Consider the following 23,441-nt stretch of genomic DNA (forward strand, 5'->3'; position numbering starts at 1 on the left):
GCGTGGTTCCTGGAACACAGGAGCTGGGTCCAAGTGTCTTCGACAGTCCAGTGGCCCTTCTGTCCAAATTTGGTGGTGGTAAGTCCTTGCCTCCCCACGCCAGACAGTAATCCTGTGTATTGCGTGAACTGCAGCTGCTTGGGCTTCTGTGCACTCTTGCAAGACTTCATTTGTGCACAGCCTAGCCCAGGTCCCCAGAACCCTGTCCTGCATTGCCCAACTCGCTGAGTTGGATTCCGACGTCGTGGGACCCTCCTTTGTGACTCTGAGTCGACCGCTGTCCTCAGATCTTCTAAGTGCCTGTTCAGGTGCTTCTGAGGGTGCTGCCTGGTATTCCATCATATCCACCGCACATCCGGTGCTCTCCCGGGTCACGCATCTCCCACATTGAAGCCCTTGCACCCTGTGCCTCTCTATCATCAGGCTGACTCTCTGCCCCACCTTTGCTTCACTCTCGCCCCTCCTGATGCCCCCTTACTGCCCACCATGTATCACTCCTCGCCCACCACACGCCCCCTGCTTCGCTCTTCTGCCCTGTCTTGCCCCCATTCCTCTCCTCCCCTTTTCCCTCTCTGTGTTGGTGTCCACCCATTCCACTTCCCCCCCGCCTTCCTGCCACCCCATTTCCCGCTGCCGCCACCGCTGCACCACTTGGGGTAGCTCCTGACAGTTTAGGAGACCTGAGCTGCATACTCCATCTCCAGTCTTTGCATCGCTCCCCTATGCCAGAAGCAGGCCAATTCAGCAGGAGACCTTGTGACAGGGGATCACTTGACTGGCCCATCCATCAGAGGTGAGTGTGGTTGTTTTAGTTAACAGCCGCAGAGCGAGTGCGCCAGGTCCACACGGAAGCAGCCCAGCTAGGTCTGGGTGTGGGTTGTGAGTGACCCGAGTGTCCTGCTCACCTCCTGACCCAGAACAGGACCGAGGCAGAGCAGATATCCACCTCCAACCTTGACATTAATTTCAACTTCAACCTCAACTTCAAGATATTTAGGCGCAGTAAGGCCTAACAGCAAGGCAGCAATAGGAACAGAGTGTAACTGGAAGATCATTTATTCGGCCACCTATCTGGCTTCTTCGCTTTTCCCGACTGCCAGACTGTCTTGCTTACCCCCTTATCCGCGGGGAGGTTCAGCATAAAGATCTTTCTGTCTTTTGCCTCAAACAACCTCAAGATACCAGGCACAAGCATAGTGTGAGTTACCAGAGAAACCTAAGGCCAATTCCCCAAGTCATCATGAGGTCTGTCCGATTTATGGTTCTTACGGCGGGCAAAACTAGGACCCAAAAACCCCAAAGGAGGGCGAAAAAGAAAGGGAAATGTTCTACACCAGGAGCACAAAACAGCGGACTCTCCCAACTGGCACTGTCTCTTACTCCTCTCCAGATCTACATGAAGAAGACAGGAAGCATGAATAAGTTTGCATTTTTTCAAATCCTGGCAATATTGAGGGCCTTCCGACCCCACTGGTCCTACAAATATTGGGTTCAGTGCACACGTGGCAGGATGCATCAGGCAATAAAGGCTCTCCAAGAACTTTCACTTTCCAGATAGCCTTGGTCCAGCATTTGGAGCTGGAATACCCCCTTCAGAAGGTTTCAGAGGACCAAACTGCTGTAGGGCACAGTGTATGCTTAGTCCGCGAGCAACCGAATGGCCCCTGGGATATGGGTAACACAACAGCGCATAAGAACTCTCAGGTGTGCAGCACCCTGATCAGGGCTCAGGTTCATGCTCTGGCACAAAAAATTCCTCAAGGCAACCAGCAACATGACATGACAGTCACTCTCGGATATCTGACGGAGGCATTCAATGACCCCCTGTTTGCCGGAACTTGCCAACAGTTGACTCCCATGTTATGGTCAAGCCCTGCCATGCTGGGGGCTAAAGAGAGGTTGGACATCTGCATTGATGCATCTACAGGAAAAATGGAAGACACTTGGTTGCACTCACTCTCTATAACAAATGACAAAGTCCTAGTTGAGGCATTGGACCTGAAAACTTTTGACTTGTCAAACACTAAAGAACAGTACCTGAGCCCACTACAACTGTCGGAGAAGGCTAATCAAAGTCCGGCCGTACTGCAGCAAGGAAGAGTTTCCAACTCGATCATTAAGTTTTAAATGACATGAGCGAATTACAACAAGATATAGACGCAATGGAGCTTAGCAACATGGACAATCCAGCTAGAAACAATAGCCCTCCAGAGGGCAGCAACAGAAATAGCGAAACTCTGCCTAGAAGCCATCGCCGAGCTGATCTCTATAGCTGCAAGATGGGGGATCTTGTCTGGCTACATGACTCACTTCTAAACGCCCTCCATACATCGACAGTCCTCAACATGCAATCGGACAAACTAGATTTATAAATTGACCTAATGAACATTAGGGCCGCTCATTTTCCAGATAATAATCGAAAATTGGCTATGTTGGCTACCTGGCCACCTGTTCTAAAAGCCACTGTGGATCAACAGAAATATACCTGCAAATGTGGACCGATCATCGACAAATTGAGTACACTACCTAATATTTTAAGAAACACGCTGCAAAAATTAAAAACAAATGAGAGTAACATTTTCACTCCTAAACAAGGACTAACCCATTCAGTGTTTCTGCAAAAGAAACTAGAAGAACTGCCAACAAAAGATCACCGCTCAGGCTGTCCAGTAAAAAAATGGGGCAAATGCTCCGGGCACAACCTTCTGTGCAAATGATGACCCAAAAGCACGAAATAGGCCATCTGTAGCCTCAGGCACTCCAGATGTTCTTCGTGCCAATGCAATGGGGACACAGATGGAAACATCTGTAGACAAATTCAAGTTGTACAGACAAATTTACAGCACCAATACCCAATGTCCATTTAAAAGGCAAAAAAAGACCAAAAAAGGCAAGGAAATAAAAAACACATAGTAAAGACAATAGTGGCAATTTTTACTCCATATTTTCAGCACAATCAAATCCACAAACATGGATCTCTGGGTCCTCAAATAATTGCCAGCTTTGATTTTTACAAGGGCTGGGGCAGCCAATGGTTCAGTTCAGTTAATTTCCAACGACATACAATCTGCTGCCTCTCCACTATCTGCAAAGCACAAAGTGCACCGGCCGACGGAACAACTTTAGATTAATTTACACTGTCCGGGACCTGAGGGCTGCGAAGCTCAAGGATCCGACTTCAGGTCAAGGGTGTACGATGTCAGCACCAGGAAACATGTTAGCATATACATGTAGCGAAAGACCTGAGGTACAACCAGTTACCCTACTATCCACGCAGGACCCCCCCAAGGATGCCAGTGGCATTTGTATGGAAATCAAAGGATGCTTCGCAGCCAGTGGCACTGGGGGCCAATCTCTCTCATGGGAATCCGAGGCAACAGGTGCATTTAAGGCCACCCACACAAGGAGACTACTTGCAATTTACAGCTATCTGCCCAGCTGCCACAACGTGTAATTCGCCGAGAGCCAAGTCACATTCACGGAATAACAGTGATGCGGAACAAACACAGCCTAGTCGTCAGTCTAGCAAATCATATCCCTTAGCAAATCATCCTCAGTCCAGTACCAAGAACACTCGTTGGAAAAATATTTTGGATATAAGCTTAAACTTGAACTACCCCTTTACGGTGGTACAATTAGTAATGAACAGGGGCTAACAAGTACAAAAGTTACATTTCAGAATACGCAAACTCTTACGACCAAAGTACAAAATAAGACTTTCTTCACCAGTCAAGTGGACAGGGCTATGACAGGCCCAAATAGCAAACAGCGAGAGGGTGATTAGTCGAGAAAGCCAGCGCCACGAGCAATCATAGATTACTCCCACCAACCTCTGCACAGCCATTGCCTAGATAATGGCTCTGAATCAAGGCAGATTAATCTAACTCCACAATATACAACACAGGCCCGACAAGACTGCTTGAACAAGGGTGACATCCTGAGGTTGCTGGCTGACTTGCCATCAACTCAGAAGACTGTATCTACAGATTTAATGTCAGTGAAATTCATCTCCAGCAGCGACCAGTATGGGCCAGAACAAACATCCACTACTTGGAGATCAAGGGAAATCGTTACATCGATCATGGACGAACAAATGCAATTTGAAGCATGGGTGATATTGCTGTCAGAACTGTCCAGACCACACTATCCTCTCCCCCTGCCGTCCAGTTCTTTGGAAAAATCAAATCATCAATCGGACTTAAAGGCTCATGTATACGCACTGGAGTCGAACATAAGTGAGTCGGTGAAGGAGCAGCACATTGGGGGGGGGGGGGGGGGGGGGGGGGGGGGAGTCAAAAAAAGAAGAAAAAAAAAAAACTTTGCATGGCCTCCCCAATCGCCTGAAGCCACATACCGGTACCCCCACGACCACAGAATGATGCTCAAGATGAACGAAGGTGGATGGTTCACATCTTAAACTCAAGAAAGAGCAACAGACTTAAAAATTACAACTCAGAAAATATGGATCGAGGGTTTGCTGTTACTACCATGTCCTGGAACATCGCTGGAGCAATAATACATTATTACAGACGGATTTGCAATCGTAAACAGTTGCAACTACACTATAATCACATTGCAAGAAACATGGCTAATAGACCCGGTCCACCTAGCAGGTTACACACTACACATCAGTGAAGAAAAATTAAAAAATCAGGCAGGCCAAGTGGAGGTCTAGCCAGATATGTCCCCACGGTGCTACACACTACAACAGAGTAACTGACATTCTCAAAAAACGATCTGCAGGCCATCAAACTCATCTTCAGAGACAGCCGACAAACTCCCCTTGTAATTTTTAATGTTTATGCTCAGCCACAGAAACGCCAGAAAACCTCACTTTTTGAGAAATTACTAAATAAAGGGGAAGAGAAGATGCGCTCAACCAACATCGGACATTCTAGTGATGGGCGACTTCAATGCCCATTTAATCCACACTCCTGAACCAGATAAACAACTGGCAGCGGAAAACGCTCTATGGTCAGTTCTACCTCAACTTCCATCAATACGGAAGAGATCGGACGCCATGACCAAGCAAATGGTTGAGGCGTTAGAACATTTGAGCATGAGGGTTTTAAATGGCAGGGCCAAAGATGATATGCCACCTAGCTACACCCACTATAGCACAAAGGATGCAACCATAATAGACTACACGGCTGTGTCTCTTCCCCTGCTATCACACGTGAGGAAACTTAAAATCAAAACTACTCTCCGCCGCGATCACTCAAACGAACATATAGAACTGGACTTGAATGCCCCATGCTTTTTGCCTCTTGTCGCCGACCTAAGTCTTGCACCTACCAACTTAAAACGTCTGATTTGGTCAGAGTCTTTATAACAATGGCTGTGTAGAAAGATAAAAACTTGGTTTCAAATCTGCAACACTCCAGCACTCGCCTGCAGTGGAAGTGTGGCCACCTTTCTAACTTCGTTATCTTTGCCCAGCTATGCGCCAACCACCATCACAAAATCAGTTTGTGGCCTCAAGTCTGTCAGAGAAAATTTTAAAATTAAGAAAGGAACTGAGGCAGGAACTCAGAGGAATAAAAAAAAAAAAGGTCCTTTCACAGAATCTACATGTGTCCAAATAAAGGCCCTTTGTAAAAACTATAAAAGTGAGGTATGGCATGAGCGCATCAAGATGGAGGACAACTTCTGGCTTAAACTGCTCGATAACTAAAAAAATTGCAAATTCCATGGTGTTTTGGGCAACAGTCAACGGCATTGACCTGCAGTCAAGAGTATTTCATTTTTCATCAATTCCCTAAAATGAATGGGCGGATTACCAGGCCAACATCTTTTTAAACAAGACTCACCCTGAAGCAAAACTCACACCTGAAGAAGCCTACAAGTCCAAAGGACCTCTGTCAGATCGACATATGATACATCGCTAAGGCAGTCTCCCTAGTAATTAGGAGGGGCGTAGGGATGGGGCACCCGGCCCCAATGACCTTCCACAGGCAATATTTAAGGCTGATCTAGAGTACTGGTCAACTTCACAGGCAATTCTTTACACTCAAGTAGAGCGCAATAGAACCATCCCTCACAGTTGGAGAGGATCTATTATCAATCCGATAATTAAAGGGGGTGACAGAACGAATCCAGCCAACTACAGACTGACTGCTTTAATTGACAGAGAGGCCAAATACTTCGCCTCGCTGATCTTGGATGATCTGCTCCACTAGTACAATTCAAACAACCTCATCCCCCTGAATCAAACCAGATTCCGGAAGGGTTACAGCACAATGATCAATATACTAGCACTAAGTGACATTGCTGACAAAGCAAAACGCCTAAAGAAAAAGCTACATCTATGCTTTATAGACTTTAAAAGTGACTTTGATCATGTGGACAGAGCAATACTTCGGTGCAAATTGCAAAGCTGGGGCCAGCAGGAACAGCTTCTACGCAGCATAGAAATGGTATATGACAAAACCTGGGTGCAGTTCAAGGTAGCAGATGGTACAAAAGTTTCAAAGAGGATTCCAATGAATTTAGGCTTAAAACAAGGATGCGTTTTGGCACTGTACCTGTTCAACCTTTTGATGGCTGATCTCTCCATAAAGTTAGACACAACCAACTCACATTAACCAAGGATGGGAAAACTGCTCATATCACATCTCTCATACGCTGATGACATCGTTTTATTGAGCCACACAAAAATTGGGCGACAGCGGCTAGTTAGCACCCTGGGCGAATTTGCAACGTCAAACAAATTAGAAATCCATACTACAATAAAAACCATGTCTATAGGATACTTCTCTAACTCTGTAAATAAAATCAAGTTGGACGGCATTAGCCTTGAAGAGACTCACTGCTGTAAATACTTGGGCTTTACTATAGACAACAATGCTAACCTTGCGCCACAAAAGCAGTACATCGTTCAGAAATGCGAAGCGCTGACATTTGCTTTTTATGCCCTAGCCAAAAGGTTAAAAGGGCCTTCATAAAAACCTTTACTGTCCATCATGTCAGCCAAATTCCTTCCAGCCACTACATATGGAACCACAGCACTATACGGGAAAGACGCTTCGTTCCTGGACCAGCAACAAATAAAAATCTACATACATGTTTTCAATCTTTCCCGTACTGCTTCCCCTGCCCAAGTTAGGCTTGAATTTGGCCTCAAACAACAACAGTTCTACAGGAAGGCACATACGATAAAGACCTGGTATAAAATAAGAAACATCACTAGCCTTTTAGTTGCAGCTTTATGGAATTCAGTAAGCAATGACTCAAAGTAAGTATACAACAGGTACTTGCAGTATTCGCTGCAAGAAACACAAATGCCACACCCATGGGACTCTAATATGTCATATCCCCTTCTGTGCCATGTGTTAAAAAAGGAAATAGGTCTTCAATCTTTGCTGGATGATAAATGCACATTTGCTAGATGCTGCATGCCTGGCTTCTCATGCATACTTACACTACTCTGGCACAATCGCAATATCTGACCTCAAAATTTTCAGTAGAGGTCAAACGCCGCCTGCTCGCGATGGGGCTAGGCTCCCTTCAATCAAGAGCGGATCAACCTTTGTGGAAGAATGGGGGAGAGGCGTCATGTAGGTTATGCAATGCTGCCAAGGAGGACACAGCCCATCTGATCTGTATCTGCCCAGCCCTAAGAAAAAACACGTCGCCAACTGCTGAAACCAGTTTTTAACATAAATGGGATAAGCTCTTGTCGGCCAGAGGCAAAGAAATTGCTTGATCCAACTGACCCGCAGATAAACTGTAGACTTGTTAAATTTCTGTCTGTACAAACCAAATGCCTAAACTCGCGGCCTGTGACCGTTAATACATCATAAAGACTTAGTTTATGCCTTTGAAGAAAGTGCAGCACCAGGCACATTGATATGTTTGCGCTTTTTAATAATTGTTTAGTTACTCTTCTCATTGTTTTAGCATAAAATCAAGAACTTATAGTGGATATTGAATTTTAACTGTGTTTAGCTTTATCAAATATTGCTATCCTCCACATATTGTTAGGCCAGCAACATAAGGGCAGTTTTTTTGTTTTTTTTAAGTGTATAGCTGTAATAATTATGTAATTAGCAGACTATTTTGCTATGATTTTAATTAATCATGCAAACAAATAAAAAAACAGTTATAGTTAACATTTAGGCTAGCATTATATTCCTTCAAAACTTATTCAACATCAACTTTAAAAAAAAAAGGGCTGTGCTAGGCGCAGCAATAAGAGCAATGTTGGCTTGAGTCCACTGGAAGGAAAGAATGAAAATCAGCCGTTTTTTCAGCTTGCCATGAGTAGGTGTTGAAGATAAAATAGCATTAGTCATAGGACTCTTGAAAACAATACACAAGTCATGCTTTGTACATAAGTATGACTTTTGTCCCAAATAATGTCAGTGTCAGCCTTGATCCTTGCTGCCTTCCGCCGAGATTGACCAGGTGCACAGAGGACTGCTGTTCCAGGGTCTGGAAAACTGAGCTCAACAGAAGCAGGATGGGAATACACAATAACTCAAATGAATGGCAGGCAAAGGCGTATTTGTGCATTTGGATTCGGGGTGGTTCTCTCCCAGGGGGCTGAGAGTCTTATTAGCTCATTTTTTTCTGCATTGGTTGGGGCTTTTGTGTGGTAGCCACTAGCTGGCCTTTTTCATTATTTTCTTCGCTCGTGGTGCACACTTTGCTACCAGATGTTTGGCGAGAGAGGTTCAAGTACTTGCGGTCGGGAGCAGGATGGGGGAGGGTAGAACTTTTGTTTCTAGTGACTGGCAGTGGCAGGCTTTAATTTTGAGGACCTTTCAGTACCATTAGTTATGCTTTTTACACTTGTGATCCAGGGTATTTATAACTTTCCTCTATGGGTTTTACCTTGGGAAGCTTTAGCTACCCATTCGCTTGGGAATCTCAAACTAATATAGCTGATTATGCTTCCTGTCCTTGATCCTTCTTGCCCCCGGGCATTCTGGCCTCCTATTTAAGCACAGTAGGGAGCAGGTCACTGCGTACAACACTGCTTGCTGCTTCGTTGCTCAACTGGACAGTTCCTCGATTCTGGTTTGCTTCAGAGGATTTCGGCTGATTAGCTGCCTTCAGACAAGACTTTTTGCCCGATTCCTCAGATATTTGTTTTCTCAAATCAGGTTTCCCTCTGAGGAGTTATTCTACTCTACGTCTTCCTTCACTCCTGTTATACTTTTAAATCTTGAGTCAGGTGTGATTAAGGAAGGCCCTTTTTTGCATTATAAACACCTACATAGCACCGCCAAGATCACCTGCTCGACAGATAGGCAGTAATGTTTCTCGAAAAGGATATGTCCTGGCTGGTAGAATAACATTATGCAGGTGACTACAGGGGGTTAGGGGCATAGTTTATCAGGATTTGTAGAGGAGGAAACCTAGATATTGAGTTAACAATTGTGCGCCGGTTAAGCCATACTCCAGGTCTGGGCTCTCCTGAGTAACCTAATCATGAGTAGCTATGTAAGTAAGGCAGCATAGATGAGCTGCCACTCAAACAGTAATCACACTGGTGTGCAGTGACTCATGAAAAGGACAATGAACATTCTGAACTACAGATGGTGTCCTTAAATAAGAATCAGAATATATGCTCCTGAACATTAGTAGTGAAGAAAACAAAAAATGATTAAACGTAATGTATGACTTAATGTCAGCCATTTGTAATTACTCAAAGCAGCAAATCAGTCCAGCATGTTTTTTCTCACAATGCCACAACAGGAGGAACCAGCATTATGCAAACCAATCTTGGTTGTCCTCCAACAGGAACAGTCCAGTGCAAACGTCTAGGCCAGGCCCTCTTTCAATGGGAACACAGACGACCCTTGACAAGTTTCACCTTATTTGAGCCTCGTCACTTGAGTCCTATGGTACAGTGAGAACGGACCAATCTAAGCATACCATTAGGGAGTTGTAATGAACAGTTAAGGAGTCCAGCCTATGATCAGACTTAATCACTGCTTAATCCCTTTGCTGCCAGGTCTTTTCCTCCTCCTGTGCCAAGCCTTTTTTTGGCTATTTGGGGTACTTCGCTCTTAGGCCTCATAAGATTTTGTCCACATAAGCTACCCACGCCAAATTTGCGTCCTTTTTTTCCAACATCCTAGGGATTCTAGAGGTACCCAGAGTTTGTGGGTTCCCCTGGAGGAGACCAAGAAATTAGACAAAATACACCTAAAATGTCGTTTAAAAAAAAATATATATATATATATATATATGGGGAAAAAGGGCTGCAAAAGAAAGCTTACGTTTTTTCCCCTGAAAATGGCATCAAAGGGTTTGCTGTACTAAAATCACCATCTTACCAGCTTTCAGGAACAGACAGACCTGAATCAGAAAACCCAATTTTTCAACACAATTTTGGCATTTGAACTGGGACATACCACATTTTTACTACGTTTGTGCTTTCAGCCTCCTTCCAGTCAGTGACAGAAATGGTTGTGAAACCAATGCTGAATCCCTGACAGCTAAACATTTCTGAAAGGTAGACTAAATTCTGAATTCAGCAGAGTGTAATTTGTGTAGATCCTTCAAGGCTTTCCTATAGAAAGTAACAGCTAAAATAAAAAGATATTGAAATTGAGGTGAAAAGAGTAATTCCTGTCCACGTTTTCTTCTGTAACCTTTTCCATCTATGGCGGATTTTTTTAAGCAATATATCGTTAAGTCTGCTGGACTCTTCCGGTTGCGAGGATATATATGGCTTATACGTTCATCAAGAACCCTAGGTACCCGGAGACAATAAAGAAGCTGCACCTTGCAATGGGTTTTCATTGTGTACCGGGGGTGTACAGCAACTCATTTGGTGAAATATAAAGAGTGAAAAATAGGTATCAAGAAAACCTTTGTATTTCCAAAATGGGCACAAGATAAGGTGTTGAGAAGCAGTGGTTATTTGCACAGCTCTGAATTCCAGGGTCCCCACACTAGCATGTGAATTACAGGGCATTTCTCAAATAGACGTCTTTTTTACACACTGTCTTGCATTTGGAAGGAAAAAATGTAGAGCAAGACAGGGGCAATAACACTTGTTCTTCTATTCTGTGTTCCCAAGTCTCCCAATAAAAATGGTCCCTCACTTGTGTGGGTAGACCTAGTGCCCACGACAGAAAATGCAACATGGACACATCACATTTTAAAATTGAAAACTGATGTGTTTTTTGGAAAGTGCCTAGCTGTGGATTTTGGTCTCTAGCTCAGCCAGCAAAAAAAAACACTTTTTCCCTCACATTTCAGTGCGGCAAAGTTCTGGAATCTAAGGGGAGCCACAAACTTCCTTCCACCCAGCATTCCCCCAGGTCTCCTGATAAAAATAGTACATCACTTGTGTGGGTAGGGCTAGTGCCCGCAACAGGAAATGCCTCAAAACACTATGTGGACACATCAAAATTATCAAATACAAAACTACCTTTTTTTGTGTGAGAGTGGGGGGGGGGGGGGGGTTTGGACCTGCATTTTTGGTCCTGGGCTCAGCAGCCATCTACTGAAACCTACCAAACCCAGACATTTGAGTGGGGACCAAATTGGGCCCAAAAGGGCAGTTTGGAAAAAAAGGTTTTAGGCTGACAAGTGGGGCAAAATTATTATCGGAATAGATGTGACAATGCTGGGTGGTAGGAATTTTGTGGATTCCTGCAGATTCTGGAAGGTTCCATCACAAAAATGTGGGGGAAATGTGTGATTTCAAGCAAAGTTGGAGGTTTGCAGGGCATTGTGGGTAAGAAAATGGTGCGTGTGCATGTGAAGCACACCACTCTAGACTCACCCAGGTGTTTAGTTTTCAGAAGTGTCTAGGTCTGGTAGAATTTCTACATGGCAACGTCCCAAAGTCCAAAAAGTGGAGCCCTAACCAGTCCAAGTGGGACGATTTTGAGAGTTAGACAAGCTCTCATGGCCAAAATGTAAAAAAAAAATCAAATATTTTCTTGCTTGCCATTGGGATAAGATATTTTAGTGTGCGGGAGGAGAGCTGAAAGATTGTTACCCCATTCAGCTGGGGTGGGGGCATAACCATGGCCATACTGGTTGGTAGCCACCACCCCACTATTTTTTTATTTCCTGGCATCTAGTAGGCTTTCTGCAATTCCCCACTCCACCTGCTGGAGTGTGGATCAGGGGTAATTGCCCTATCTGCCCACCGGTGGGCAGAAAAACTCTGCCCCCATTTATATGGGGTGGAGGTATAGCCACACCCCCCCCCCCCACCCTCTTTTTTGAAAAAAATTAAAATAAATCTTCCCTGGTCTCTGATGGACCCTTGCTCGAGTGGCTGTCTCCCCCAAAAAACACCCACACATCCACATATCCCTGGTGACTAAGTGATTTCTGCTTCCCCCCCCCCCACTCCCTGGTGGCAGATCGACCTAATAGAAAACAGCCTATCTGCCTCCAAGGTCGGCAGATATGGCCTAAAATAAATTTGCCCCCAGGGGAGCGACCCTTGCCTAAGTGGGTTGCTCCCCCATCTGTAAAAATAAATAAATAATAATAATAAAAATAAAAAAAATAATCCCTGGTGCCTAGTGGTTTCTGGCCTCCTTGGGGGCAGATCTACCTAATTTAAATAGGCTGATCTTCCCGCAAGGAGGGCAGAAATGGGCTAAAATGAATTTGCCACCCCAGGGAAGCGACTCTTGCCTAAGGGGTCTCTCCCCATTAGTAAAACAAAAAAAAATCCCTGGTGCCTAACCCTTGCCTAAGGGGTCGTTCCCCACATTTGCCTAAGAGGTCACTTCCCTTGTGTGAAATTGGAAAAAAAAAAAAAAAAAAAAAATCACTGGTGTCTAATAGGCCGATCTTCCCCCCAAGGATGGCAGAAGTGCCCTAAAATAAATTTGCCCCCCACGGAAGCGACTCTTGCCTAAGGGGTCTCTCCCCATTAGTAAAACAACAAAAAAAAATCCCTGGTGCCTAGTGGTTTCTGCCCCCCTTGGGGGCAGATCGGCCTAATTAAAATAGGCCGCTCTTCCCTCAAGAGGGGCAGAAATGGCCTAAAATAAATTTGCCCCCCAGGGGAGCAACCCTTGCCTAAGGGGTCGTTCCCCACATGTAAAAACAAATCTAAAAAAAATAAAAATACACAAAATAAAAATGATCCCTGGTGTCTAGTGGGTTCCGTTTCCCCTGGGGGCAGATCACCCTTATTAAAATAGGCTGTTTGCCCCCGGGGCAGGGGGGGGGTGGTGGTGGGGGGGGGGGGGGGGGAGTAGTGGTGATGGTGGTGGGGGGGGGGGGTGCTAGCTCTCCCCAGTGGGCCGTGTCCAGGACGTAACAGTTATGTCCTTGTCCCCCAAGCGGTGCTGCCAAGGACATAACCATTGCGTCCTTAGCAGAGAAAGGGTTAAATATCTTGCATTTTATCTATGAAGGAAAGCAGCAAGAACAAACCACATGCTATTTCTTTCCAAGGCATAGAAACATTGATTGTTTGAACTCCAGGTTGGGGAATTTTATCAGAAGTCCCAAATCTTCTGGCCAGCTCCTCTGCCTAAGAAACACTGGCAAAGCCAATTGGTCTCACCTTTGAGAACTACTGGCTCTGCCAATGTCTTTTGTTGATGCTGTACAGCACCTGCCATGAAATTTGCTGATTGGTCATCCCAAAACAAAATAAATAAAAAAAGAAATACGACCCGGAAGGGGATGGTGGTGGGGGGGAGGGTGTGTACTGGATGAGAGTGGAGTAAACAAAAGAGGTGCAAGTTAGGGTAGCGGGTGGGAGGAGAGAATAAAGAAAAATAAATGCATGAGGGAGGGAGTAAGAAGGAGGGTGGGAGAGGGCATCAACGGGAGAAGCACAAAGGCAAGAGAAACCGAGCTAGGGTAGAGAGGCACATTAGGGAGAAAGCTAGAAAACAAACTTACGGAGTGACAGAAGTACACAAGGGAGACCAATAAAAAACACATGCACCATCAAGTAGTGCTTAAGCAAAATAAATGAATACATAAGTAAGACACTCACTGAAAGAGCTGTGGAAGGACACAATCGAATAGGCTATGCTCCTGAGCAGGGACAAACACAAGATAGCTTGTTTTGCTATCAAGTAGAAAGCAAGCAAATGAGTGGCAAAGCCAACCAATAGTATGCAATGAAAGGGTTTTAAGCTCTCTGTACATTCCAGCTTTTCTATCTTGTACGCTCAGCTTTAAAATCACTTTCCACATACAATTAATCTGTTCTTATGATATTGTATGCCTACGTGTAAGAGTAAATTAAAAACTAGCATTGGCAAAGCCAAAAAGTATCACCTAAGTGAGGTATTGGCTTTGTCAATGTTTTTTTAGACATATTCTACAGCAGTGTGGCTGCTGTGAATCCTGGCTGAAAGTGCTGGCCACATCTTAGAACTTTGGTGTTTTACTGCTGGTGGGAGTGATGGTAGGGAACAGAAGGTGCTGAGGTTAAAAGTGCTATGGCACAGCCTGTGCTGGCCGTCTCACAGCACTTTTTTTATTGCGCAGTGGGGGTGGAGCAAAACAGACAGGTGTGACAACACAGAGGTCAGGTGGGACAAAGGAGGGAGGGGCAACCCAAACAACAGACGAAGGGGCAACCCAGACAAAAGAGGGCAGGAGGGTTCAACATGGACAATGAGGCACAGAGTGAGAGAGAGGGTTGGGGAGGCTGGCAACACAAAAGAGGGAGGATGGATTTGGCAAGCAAAAGACAAGGAAGGGAAGGTGAATGGGGCCAGCATTGTGGATAACAGCGGGAGAAAATTTGCTGGACGCCTACTGGCTCTGGCAATGCTTGTGGTTTTTTTTTTTAACAATCTTCACTATCAAAATGAAAAGCTGAAAGATGGTGTCAGGATGCCTACATACCCGGACTAATACCAGAACACACACACACAAAAAGCTACTATAGGGTCTTACATAATCTTGAAGTATCGGAACAAAGGAGCTGAAGCACAGTCAGATGCGTCTTTGGATTTGCACTACAGAAGTCATGATCCTAATCAACTTACTGATAAGGCCCATCGTCACTAACAAATGGTGTTAAGGTGCTGCTCATCCTCTCCAAGCGTTAGCCTCTGATACATATTGCATATCGACACAGATAAATTGAATCCAGTTATAAGGCGTAGGCACTGGTCTGGATGCTAGGAAAACTTCAAGCTGGATAGTTTAGTTTCTTTCCATGAGCATTCTAAGCGGTAGCCCCAATATCCTGTTTCAATTGGAACAGATTATGGTGATCTACACAAACCAGATATTCAAAATAGTAGAATAAGACTTCCTTTTCAAAATAGCCTCATTGTGTGCAAGTTTTATACTTATTGTGAAATGTTCCCGCTACTCTGATAATGATGTTTTAAGCATGGTCGCCTCAATGCCTAAAATCATTTCTATTCTGTCCTGTCAAGTTCACATAGCTACACTCCTCCAGAGGATGCAGGAATTAACACATTCATGATTTCCACTTAGCGGTTAGAGAGGATAAAAAGTGATAAGTCATATTGTATCAAAGGATTTAAGGTTGTTTGATACAGTAGGTCCTACCATCCAGGCACTATGCACACCAAGACAAAAGGGCAAAAAAAACAGAAAGATATGGGGACTCAACCCAGTTCCCATTTTTATGTCTGATGTGTTGTAATCTATTTGTGGGCTTTTAACCACGCTCACCGTACGCCCTTCACTATCACTCGTTCATGGGTTTGCCTTTCAAAAATTAGTTGTCATCACTGGTAAATGCTTTACGTTTGTCCCTCCTTGGGACAATTTTGTTACTGCATACTCAATCGACCCTGTTACATGGATAATTGCACGTTTGCTGATACGTTTGACTGTGAGCGAACTTCGTCTTGCTACCGCTCATGGGGGGGGGTCATGGAGTTTTGAACTGGCTTGCTTATGTCAACTGTTTTACTTTTCATTTTCAATTTATGTGGCAAGGAAAGTCCAGATAGGAATTTACAACGCTAATAGCTCTAAATCGAGCAAACGTGAGACTCATTGCTTTGCAAATGCTTGTTTAAAATGCTGGTCTTCAATGGTTTGAGATGCAGTCAATGGTTTCCTATGTGCTTTCGATGGGGTTTAATTGTAGGTCCCTTAAAAAGAGATTTGATGACAAGTTAAAATGTATTCACATGCAGTGGTCATTTTTGGCATCTTTTGAGAAAAGAGGTGGTATGATGTGGACTGGACAGAGGAGTGAAAAGCAAAGCGCATACATGGCTCAGAAAATGAGATACTGGTTGAATGGTGTTGTTCACTTTGGGAGTTTCAAGGAAACCAAAACTTATACGGCCACTCGAAAGGAAGTCATCAAGCAATCAGAGGGCAGTATGGAGAGATAAAGGACTGAAAGTAACTGCTTTCCAGTGGCAGAAAGCTTTGCCACACAAAATATTAGTTCGGAGGACACAACATTTCAGGCTGAAATTAAACTGCATGCTAAAATTGTGCAAGGTTAAGACCTATTAAGTATTTTAATCTTCCTTCCCTTTCACATGATTAAAAAGAAAAATAAACAAGTTCTCCTTAAGGCCCATGATATCTACTTCATTCGCATTTTTCTGCTTATATTTATGCTCATAGACGGGCTGGGTAATTAAGGAGGAAATATGTCCAATTGGGTTCCTATTCTGAGGGATAGCGTAAACCGAACAACAGACCTGTATCAATTTGTCACTGGTATTCTTTCGAGTCTGTTATTTAAATATCACTTTGCTAAGTAAGACATCTGACATCGTTTGGCCTTCTGGAGAGACAAGGCTTTCCAACTGGTAATTCTCTTGAAATATTTCATATCTGTGAACTATGTAATTCTCTGGCATGGTATGTTTGTTAAATGTTTTCTGTGTGCAATGAAAGCAAGCACACATGTAATTCGATATATATATATGTGTGTGTGTGTGTGTGTAGTTATACACACACACTCTATTAAGACAAAAACACACACACATCACACAGACATTTTGCATTACTGAGCTCTGATGTGCCTATCACATAAACGAACTGATTTATCACTAAAGAGGAGTGTCATGGTATCTCTCCTGAAGACGGGAATTGGCCGAGGACTGGTTATTTAAAAGTATGGTAAAGTGTTACAGAGCATACAATTCAAGAATACTGCAAGTCGCCAAGGAGTTCCACTACTGTACAGAAACATGAGATTGCTGGTAGATGCTCTTCACAAGGTAATGGAATTCTTAGCATTTTTATGTTCTGTTGGGGGTTACTTTATTCCTCAGAGTTGATGCCCCTCCACTACCTGTTGCTCACTTGAACCCTCCCCAAACTACCATAGCCACCATGTGAGCCATGCCATGTTTGACTTAACCAGCCAGTCATGACTTATGAGCTAATAGCACTTTGAATAGTGGGATTCTACATAGCCATAGTGGAAGAGATGTTCAGTACTCCAAGTGCTATCATCCTAATCTTTCCACTATGTTAATCGGTGTCCCACGGGCAGAATGACTGTCATGCAGAGGAGCTGCAGGCGGACACATCCCCCTTCTTTCAGAAGCAGTGAGGAAAAGGGGAATGTTGCTTAATTACTTTCTGTGCCCCAGAAGAAGAAAAAATTTGCTTATATGCACACCTATATATAATACAAATACACAAAAACAAAGCAGTGAAGTGAAGAATAGCTGTCAGTGTGAAACATTAAGAAGCTGTCAAGGTAAGGCTAGCACCATCACAAAACTGAGGACAGAAAAAAAGAACTCCAAAGACTGTCAAATTATAGTAATTATAATACATCTGCATCAAATGCAAGGAACAGGACCAGAAGAAACAAGGAAACTCACCTAATCTTAACTATAGCCTCAAAGCACGCTAGATATAGGATCTTCTCTGTTTCATTTTTAGGTAGAAATCAAACCTATTGTCATATAGAAGAGCCTACGACACGGATGAATAAGCAATTCCCCAAATCACTTTTGAGGAAAGAGAAGAACTAATTCTAAGAGGACAGTTAATAGGATGAGGCTGACAAGAAGCCAATCTCCATAGTAAGAAGCTTGATATTTCTATTGAGGGAAACTTCAAGAGATTAGTAGTACCCACCGAATAGTATTCACATAAAAGAAAGAATTGCATTTTCTTTCTAAAAACAAAGATGAATAGATTCATAAATTTTGTTTCGTATTCCAGGGATCATATTTCAATATATTTTGCACTGATACCAAATTTTAGCTTAGATCAGGGCTGTTTCTCTTCCATTTGTCAGCTGCCAAAAAAGTAATGCATATAATTTTGCCCTGCTCCTGTAAAACAAATGTAAATAAGCGAATTATAAAGAGGAGTAATAAAAAGGGTTACTACCACAAGATGATTTGAGGTTACCCTCTTACACACCCACAAGTTATAGAGCTAGTGAAAGTTGCCTGCACAATGTGTATAATAAACAACATTAATACGTTTTGATGGTGTGGATCTGTAATCCTATGCATTGGTTTGCAAGTTCATTAAGCCAGCTCACAGTGGTATACGTACATAAAGTTAATTCACTTAATGCCACACATTTTTATTTTGCAATTGTCATGCTTTATATAGCTCTATTGTAGCTTAACGTATGTCAACAGGTCACTTTCATCAGCAAATAAAATCACTAGTAACTGACAATTAAAAATAATTAAACACTAGCTCAAGAACACTTCTTGTTGTTGCAGCTAGCAGTACAGGCCAAAAAAGGGGGAAAAGGGTAAAATGAATATTCACAGAAAAAGAGGAAAACAATATTAACAACACAAACACCTCGCCCCATGTTTCCTCCTTAAGGAGGACCTCTGTACCACTGACCAGTAATGATCAGTAACCCAACAACAGTGTCCACCCTTTATTTATTAGCCTACATCAGTCACATGTTAATCTTTCCAAAAATATTTTAGTGCAGTCCACCTGTGACACCACGCATTACTTCTCAGCAAATTACCCTCTCAGTCTTACAGGAAAACACAACTGCACTGTGATGCCACGCTCCATTAGTTTGTGTTCTATTTGCACAAGAGCCTTTTTTCTCACAAACCTCTCTTGAATTGAGAAAAAAAAATAAAGGGACTTGGCCTCTCCTATAACAATGTTACTTTCTTCATTGCGTATCCTTTGTCTCCAGACTACTGAAGTTAGGGTAAACGTCACAGAGATACCTTTATCATGGTTGTCTCAAAGTCACTTCTGGGGTAGTCTGAACATAATCCCCATTTAAGATTATATGACTTGCACTACCGAAGTCATTTCTCCAAGCACTGTGCACAAACCATTTGCAGTGTATCTAGTGGGGCCTATGCAGGAATACCCTGCACTCATCTGGTTTCCTCTGGTGATAAAGCGTGGTGTCTAGCACTGTCATGACATAAATCACATTGTTTCTGAAAGTTTTGAACTCTCTGCACCTGACGAGCTGTGTATTTAGTCGTCCGATTTTCGCAATCTGATTTCAAAGGTCCCATATCTCTCTGTGCTTGCCACTCCATTGGTCAAATCCCTCCAGTTGATCTCTCAACAGTGATTGATTTTTCAGTCATTTCTAAGCATATAGCATTAATGCAGCTTAACACGGTTTCTCTTCCGGTGTGAATTTATGCTCATAATTACATTCTACAAGGTGTTCACTGTTGCTGTTAACTAGCAGCCCGCTCCTTGGGTTAAATACTATTCTCTTTCCATTGTCGCATCCCAGATATGGCTCTAAGCAAATTAAGAGAAAAACACTATTAATGCAGGAGCACCAACTTCACTATTGCTTGGTGACAGAAAAAATGGGATCCTCTCTGATCGTTAAGCTCGCAACCTTCTGGTAAAGTGACAGCCTTTGGATTTCTTGTCAGGTGTGGCTTATGCCAGTTTCCGAGCACTATTAGGCCTCTGGCAATCATCATTTATCTCCTCTGGCTCTACATTCCTACTGCTACTTCTTCACAGCTTGGCTGAAGCCTTTAGGAGCTCCTCTGTGCTGCTTTAAGCCCAGGATTTCTTGGACAGGCGCTCCCACTTGGCCACCAGGGCTCTCACCCCACTCTAACACACACAAGGTTACTAATGCCAGCCATATCTGTGTGAATGCTTATGTCAATGCACCAATATGCTAGTTTACAAATAGGCCAGGAAACGGGGGTCACGGAGGCCTCACTACTGTCAGAGTTATCAAGTTGTGGCCATCAATCAAGCCTCCGGTGCCTCCAGAACCTCCGTCTGAACTCCGATGACTCACTAGTCTCAAAAGGAGATCAGAGCCATCTGTTGGAGCACACATAGGAATCCACCATCTTGGGCACCAGCCAGCCCTCACACTCCTATTCTGCAGTTTAAGGATGAAAGCTAGTCAAATTATTTTCTGATCACTTCAAACTCCAAATATTCCTCGACATGTGAAAATGACAAGCAACAGGAATCTTGTTCTTCTATTCACTGACAGGCTCGATGACTATGTAGCATCCACACCCTGTGCCTACGTCTGACTCTGCAAAAACGTTTAGTCTTACCTGGTCTGAGTTTCCACATCAACAGAAGCAACAGGCACAGCAGACTTCTCAGGCAAAGAGTGCTCAAAAGCAAGTGTTAGCTCCTGTTGGTTCTTGGTGTCTGACACTGTCTGTCTCTCTTCAACTCCACATTTTTCTTTGATATCTGTAAGGAAAAAATAAAGTTACTATCAAATGTGCTTCATTTTTATGGGATGAATTTATTGAAACAGCTGGATCTGTAGTGTAACTAATATAAAAGTATCAAACAGATCAATATAAAGATGGAATGGTTGACTTCTAAGAAACTGTTTAACAAGTCTTACAGTGGACCCAGGGAGTGATAAAGGCATCCTCTTTCCCAGTTACCTTGGCAAAAAATATGCCATGGCAACCGATCTTTATTTTATTCTGCCTAAATGACCAGAGTCCAGGAGCTGCACATGATGATACTGGACGATCCAATCTCTCAAGAATAAAGTAAGGAAATCGACAGCACAAAAAGAGTTCAGAGCTCTCTATAAGAGGCCTCTAGCCCTGATACTCACAAAATATGCAGCTCCTTTGGCAACACATGAGTTTTCACAGGATCCCTGCTCAATGCAGTTAACACAATAGCTCTTAAGCCTGGCAAAAAAAAAAAAAACCCAAAAAACCACAAAAACACAAAAAGGTGGTTCTTATAGGCCAATCTTCTTTTTAGGGTAGAGTGTGCAAGCGCTCTGGCCCCTTTTGTCATCTCTCTATAGGCTTTTAACCACACCCATCAGTTTGGGTGGTTAGTGGGCTTGTCTTTTAAAATTTGCTTGATTTCATTAGTGAAAGGCATGCATACCTTTCCGGTGTTTAGCCCTCCTCAAGAGCACCGGTAAACTACTGAAAACATATGAGGCTCCGTGTTTTCCGCATGGCTTCTGGACTACTTTTTATTTTTATTTCCTATGCTGCATGATTTCACTGGGCAGTAGTTGAGCGCTTTGCATGAAATCGACCCTTTTACATGGATAATTGTACTTTTGCCAGTTACATGGATAACTGCACTTTTGCCCATACCTTTGACTCAGAGCGACCTTGTTTCCTTTTGTGTGTCTCCTTCATGCTCATGGCGGTTGTCGGCTCACTTATGTGAAACTGTTTTACTTTTCATTTTCAGTTTATGTGGCAAGAAAAGTCCAGTTAGGTGTTTACAACACTAACCGCTCTAACTTGAGCAAATGCAAGACATATTGCATTGCAAATGCTTGTTAAACTTTGTAGGAAAGTACCATCTTGCCTGGCATGTTACCCCCATATTTCACTGTATATATGTTGTTTTAGTGTATGTGTCACTGGGACCCTGACAGCCAGGGCCCCTGTGCTCATAAGTGTTCCCTGTATGTGTTCCCTGTGTGATGACTAACTGTCTCACTGAGGCTCTGCTAACCAGAACCTCAATGGTTATGCTCTCTCTACTTTCTAAATTGTCACTAACAGGCTAGTGACCAATTTCACCAATTCACATTGGCACACTGGAACACCCTTATAATTCCCTAGTATATGGTACTGAGGTACCCAGGGTATTGGGGTTCCAGGAGATCCCTATGGGCTGCAGCATTTCTTTTGCCACCCATAGGGAGCTCAGACAATTCTTACACAGGCCTGCCATTGCAGCCCGAGTGAAATAACGTCCACGTTATTTCACAGCCATTTACCACTGCACTTAAGTAACTTATAAGTCACCTATATGTCTAACCTTTACCTGGTAAAGGTTGGGTGCTAAGTTACTTAGTGTGTGGGCACCCTGGCACTAGCCAAGGTGCCCCCACATCGTTCAGGGCAAATTCCCCGAACTTTGTGAGTGCGGGGACACCATTACAGGCGTGCACTATACATAGGTCACTACCTATGTATAGCGTCACAATGGTAACTCCGAACATGGCCATGTAACATGTCTAAGATCATGGAATTGTCACCATTCTGGCATTGGGGAGACAATTCCATGATCCCCAGAGTCTCTAGCACAGACCCGGGTACTGCCAAACTACCTTTCCCGGGGTTTCACTGCAGCTGCTGCCAACCCCTCAGACAGGTTTCTGCCCTCCTGGGGTCCAGCCAGGCTTGGCCCAGGAAGGCAGAACAAAGGACTTCCTCAGAGAGAGGGTGTTACACCCTCTCCCTTTGGAAAAAGGTGTCAGGGCTGGGGAGAAGTAGCCTCCCCCAGCCTCTGGAAATGCTTTGATGGGCACAGATGGTGCCCATCTCTGCATAAGCCAGCCTACACCCGTTCAGGGATCCCCCAGCCCTGCTCTGGCGCAAAACTGGACAAAGGAAAGGGGAGTGACCACTCCCCTGACCTGCACCTCCCAGGGGAGGTGCCCAGAGCTCCTCCAGTGTGCTCCAGACCTCTGCCATCTTTGGAAACAGAGGTGCTGCTGGCACACTGGACTGCTCTGAGTGGCCAGTGCCAGCAGGTGACGTCAGAGATTCCTTCTGATAGGCTCTTACCTGTGTTGCTAGCCTATCCTCCTTCCTAGGTAGCCAAACCTCCTTTTCTGGCTATTTAGGGTCTCTGCTTTGGGGAATTCTTTAGATAACGAATGCAAGAGCTCAGAGTTCCTCTGCATCTCTCTCTTCACCTTCTGCCAAAGGATCGACCGCTGAATGCTCAGGACGCCTGCAAAACCACAACAAAGTAGCAAAGACGACTACTGCAACCTTGTATCGCTGATCCTGCCGCTTTCTCGCCTGTTTCCTGGTGGTGCATGCTCTGGGGGTAGCCTGCCTCCTTCTTGCACCAGGAGCTCTGAAGAAATCTCCCGTTGGTCGACGGAATCTTCCCCATGCAACCGCAGGCTACAAAAGACTGCATCACTGGTCCTCTGGGTCCCCTCTCAGCACGACGAGCGTGGTCCCTGGAACTCAGCAACTCTGTCCAAGTGACTCCCACAGTCCAGTGACTCTTCAGTCCAAGTTTGGTGGAGGTAAGTCCTTGCCTCCCCACGCTAGACTGCATTGCTGGGTGCTGCATGATTTGCAGCTGCTCCGGCTCCTGTGCACTCCTCC

The 23,441-nt window shown here is 44.1% G+C and overlaps 1 protein-coding gene across 11 annotated transcripts in view; it reads right to left on the bottom strand.

Annotated features, from left to right (window-relative positions):
• KMT2C (lysine methyltransferase 2C) overlaps window positions 1-23,441 on the bottom strand; it is a 1,516,687-nt gene that overhangs the window by 1,250,232 nt on the left and 243,014 nt on the right. For all 11 annotated transcript variants that reach the window (XM_069211124.1, XM_069211114.1, XM_069211120.1 and 8 more), the window contains exon 3: window positions 20,421-20,565. In XM_069211124.1, the coding sequence (XP_069067225.1) occupies window positions 20,421-20,565 (145 nt within the window). The remainder of the gene's footprint in view (window positions 1-20,420; window positions 20,566-23,441) is intronic.

This window comes from Pleurodeles waltl, chromosome 10 (genome assembly GCF_031143425.1).
Source record: "Pleurodeles waltl isolate 20211129_DDA chromosome 10, aPleWal1.hap1.20221129, whole genome shotgun sequence".
Taxonomy (NCBI): Eukaryota; Metazoa; Chordata; class Amphibia; order Caudata; family Salamandridae; genus Pleurodeles; species Pleurodeles waltl.